The sequence below is a fragment of the Phoxinus phoxinus genome, assembly GCF_949152265.1.
Source record: "Phoxinus phoxinus genome assembly, chromosome: 1".
NCBI lineage: Eukaryota > Metazoa > Chordata > Actinopteri > Cypriniformes > Leuciscidae > Phoxinus > Phoxinus phoxinus.
In genome coordinates, this window is record NC_136876.1 from 43,118,655 (window position 1) to 43,123,041 (window position 4,387).

The following is a 4,387-nucleotide window of genomic DNA, read 5'->3' on the forward strand; positions in this document are numbered from 1 at the left end:
CACTTACATTTTTTTATTTTAAAGGCCTGCACTCTATTTTAATGTGAAATGTTGTATTTACTGAAATTGAAAAAAAAAAAAACAATTTATATATTAATTCTAATGGAAAAAATAGCTCATAAAAATTTTATAATTATTGCATAGTAACATAAAAACCTTTAAAAATACTAACCAATAATCACGAAATATTATTGAACAAAAATATATTTGAATGGTTTTCCTGGTGGGAAAAAAGAGTTACATTTTAAGGCTTCGGTTTTTTTTGACCGGGAGGAAGCTAAGTGTAACCCATTGACGAAGAAGCTCAGAGGGCTAGTTATTGATTAGCATATTCTGTCTTGATAATCTACAAATCGTGTTCGCGGGGGTGGGGTTTATGTAAATTTTAGGGTTTGTGATGGAAAGTCGTGTAGTCTCTACCAGCCGTTTGTTGTAGTCCTTAAAAAGCCATTTCTTTAAAATAAAATATCTCCCTTTGCTTTGAACTTTGAGCATTGTAACTTTGCAGATGTTGTTTATGCTCAAACAGCAACATTACACACTAACTAAAGTTAGAAAAGTTAAATCATAATCAACCACCCCTTTAAGCACCAGAATTTTTAATTTGTGTTTTCTGTTAGTTACATAGCGACTACTGAAAAGACATGTATAAAAAAAATTATTAAATGAAAAGCATTGAAAATATAATTTATAAAAGCTCTGTAAACACTTGCATTTTTTACAAGACTAAGTAGGCCTATGTCCAATTGAGTAATGAAAAGTTATACACTTGCAGTCTTTATGCCAACTTGAACACTTGGGCCTAATAGAGGAAATATGTCATGCAAGTAGACAAGTGGTCAAGTGCAAAGACAGCAGTTTAAGTATTTGGACAGTCACAAGGCATTAGACATAATACTAATTATGGTTATTATTACGACATCTGGCGTGAACGCAGCGCTCCGCTCCTCCAAACCTAATCAAACACACCTGAACAAGCTAATCAGGGTCTTCAAGATTAGGCTAAAGCTACAGGCAGGTGAGATTCATCAGGGTTGGAGTTACCCAGACCTCCTTGGATCTTTAAAAACGCGTTTTCAGAAAACTTTTATACATTGATTTATGTTGCGGGATTCAGCAGCACATGTTTGCGTTGTAGTTTTGTGTGCAGTTTCCGTCTTTCCTGACTAGTTCAGCGTGTTTTCCAGCAGAGCTCATTGTGAGATCACAGGTCGAGAGGATGACAGCTCGAGTGTTCTGCTCGTTGAGTGTTGTTTTATTGTGCCTGTTTGTATGTTTGTGCACAACATACACTGGAGTTGCAGGTGAGAAGATCTTTTAGCTTACAGTCTGAAGAAATGCATAAATAAGTGCCTTACACAAAAGTACTTCTTTTGAACATGGCTACAGTCCGTTTAGTTGCAATGGTAAATTTACGAAAAACACATTAACTGTCCATGTCTTCGATCTGCATTGTGCTTCTATTACACACCCCGCCAGTTGTGCGGTAGAATAGAATGGGGCATTTATATAGCGTATTTATATAGCACTTTCATATATTACTGTACACTCAAAGCGCTTTACAATCATATCAGGGATTCTCTCCTCAACCACCACCAGCATCCACTTGGGAGGTTGTAACTGCACTCGTTGTATTTAAAACTGATTGACAGTTTAGTGATAAATGGAATTTATTCTTGATAAATGCATATTTTCAAGTTTGACACCTATATTTCAAAACCTCTGACTTATGAATACTGAAACCATTACAACACTCCCTGGTCCTTTTTAACGATCCTCTTGAATCCTCTTCTGTAGACTCTGGTCAGTGTCCGGTAAAGCTGACGGTCGTGCCGTCCCGTCGAGGATGTACTTCTGATAGCGACTGCTCTGGAGGACATAAATGCTGTCAATTTCCCTGTGGACGCGCGTGTGTGCCTCCTGTTTTTAGTGAGTTTCAATTAATGATGGATGCTAGAGGTCTCCCAAAAGAAACATTGAAAGTTTTCACTCAGACGTTCCTAGTAAACTTCACAAATATTTGCAAAGAAACTGCAAGTAACTCATTAAACTAAACATGAAACTTTGAAGTAGAAAGATGGAACTACATACATATATATAATATATATATATTTCAAACAGTAAATGAGACCTTCAGCATTCAGTGTTTTCTGTCATGTCTTCATAACAGCAAAGCCTGGAGAGTGTCAGAGCACCAAAACTGGAGGAGGAAATTGTGCCAAGTTGTGTTACTATGACAGTGACTGTCCGAACAATGACTACGTTTACATGCAGCCAATAACCCGTTCAAAACCAGAATATTAGCAATAACCTGGTCGCGCACGGCCATGTAAACGCCGGCAAAAACCTGGATATGCTCATATTATACCTGGGGTACCCCTTTTCTAACCCGAATATTTGGTCTTGTAAACGCATTTCGGCATATCCCCATCAAAATGTGTGTTCTGTGCATGTTCTATTCGCAAGGAATCTTGGTCTTTTGAGTAGAGACGGCGCATAAAAAACCCCCGCGTGCAGTATAGCGGAAGTAAACAAGTCGAGGTTAACATGGCGAGACGCAGCACAGCACCACACTTTTGGAGCGAGGAGGAGACCAATTTCTTTATTAGTGTGGTGAAAACCAAGAATAAAATGTCTTTTATTGGATCAGTACCAGCGCAAACAAAGACTATCGCTATCTGCCCCAAACTATTCATTATCCGCCTGCTGCTGTTGTTGTTGTTGTCTTTGGATACAGGAAGAAGATTCAGAAATGACGCATATTGCGTCTTAATGTTGTCCGTACGTCCAGACGCTAACCGTGCGTCGCCGTTTACATCGGGATATTGGCGACTGATTACACATTCCATGTATACAGGAGTAACTCTCTCTGCTCACGCATGTAAACGGGTTATCCTGAATGTTTCAGAAACCCGAATAGTGACCTTAACCCGACCATAACCCGAATTTTAACAGCTTGTAAACGTAGTCAATGAGAAATGTTGCAGCAATGGATGTGGACATCAGTGTATGGCTCCATATACAGGTAGTTGTATTGTGTTTGGGCCAGCTTCTCAGTGTCTATTATAATTATATTGTCATATCCTACTCCATGACAAAAATACCTGAAATTTAGCACATCTAGCAGTTTCACAGAATAGTTTTACAAAATTAATAAAGATGAATATTTAAAATACAATTCACTCTGTAACCCTTACTATTCATGATTTGAGTTTTGTGCTGAATCCCATTGAAAGGACTGATTTAAGATGACTATCTGTATCTCTCCAGTGAAGCCTGTGGCCGAACCGCCAAAGCCTCCTGTGAAGCCTGTGACCGAACCGCCAAAGCCTGCAGTTAAGCCTCCTGTGGCCGAACCGCCTAAGCCTGCAGTTAAGCCTCCAGTGAAGCCTGTGACCGAACCGCCAAAGCCTGCAGTTAAGCCTCCAGTGAAGCCTGTGACCGAACCGCCAAAGCCTGCAGTTAAGCCTCCTGTGAAGCCTGTGGCCGAACCGCCAAAGCCTGCAGTTAAGCCTCCTGTGAAGCCTGTGGCCGAACCGCCTCAGCCTGCAGTTAAGCCTCCTGTGAAGCCTGTGGCCGAACCGCCAAAGCCTGCAGCTGAACTGCCAAAGCAGCCTGAGTGGGCCGGACACCACGATCACGATGGCCACGACGATCACGATGATCACGATGGCCACGACGATCACGATGGCCACGACGATCACGATGGCCGCGATCCCCACGACGGTCACTATTGTCAAGCTGGCCACGATGCTCACGCCGGCCACGATGGCCCAAAACGGTCTGGGTCGCCAAAACGGTCTGGGTCGCCAAAACGGTCTGGGTCGCCAAAACGGTCTGGGTCGCCAAAACGGTCTCGGTCGCCAAAACGGTCAGATCGCCGTGACGGTCACGATCACCAAGATGGCCAATGTAAATCGTGTCATTGATTTGGCCGAACTCATGCATGAATTCTCTTACAGATCAATGCAGTGCTTTATTCGAATGGAATGTTCCCTGTTTATTACTAAATAAATCTTATGTTTAATTAAATGTTTTTGCTTGATTGGGGTTTTTGGTACAAAAATACTTCTCCATTTTTCCTATAGTTCATACAACACCAAACGTGTAACGTTAGCCTGAAAGCTGCAAGTAACATTACTAACAATAGCCATGTTTTTTAAAAAAAATTATTGTAATAATAATATAGTTTACTTGCAGGTGAATGAGACATGACGTAGTTTGGTTGATGCCCATGATGTGCTGAAGTACTCGGCTTTTCTGTGACCTGCAGCTGACTCCAAATGTGGATGCCCATGGCGATGAACTAAGAAAGAAAAACTTGTGGCTTTTAACTCAGGTTTCATTAGCTATTTGAGTAAATGAAACCATAATACTTACTTTTAAA

At 40.9% G+C, this 4,387-nt stretch overlaps 1 protein-coding gene across 1 annotated transcript; it reads left to right on the plus strand.

Moving 5' to 3' along the window:
* Window positions 1-927: 927 nt before the first annotated feature.
* Window positions 928-4,049, plus strand: LOC307003659 (uncharacterized protein). The gene is made up of 4 exons (XM_079622368.1): window positions 928-1,018; window positions 1,139-1,304; window positions 1,798-1,929; window positions 3,271-4,049. Exons 2-4 carry the CDS (start codon window positions 1,220-1,222, stop codon window positions 3,927-3,929), a joined length of 876 nt encoding a protein of 291 aa, XP_079478494.1. The 5' UTR covers window positions 928-1,018; window positions 1,139-1,219; the 3' UTR covers window positions 3,930-4,049.
* The last annotated feature ends 338 nt before the right edge of the window (window positions 4,050-4,387 follow it).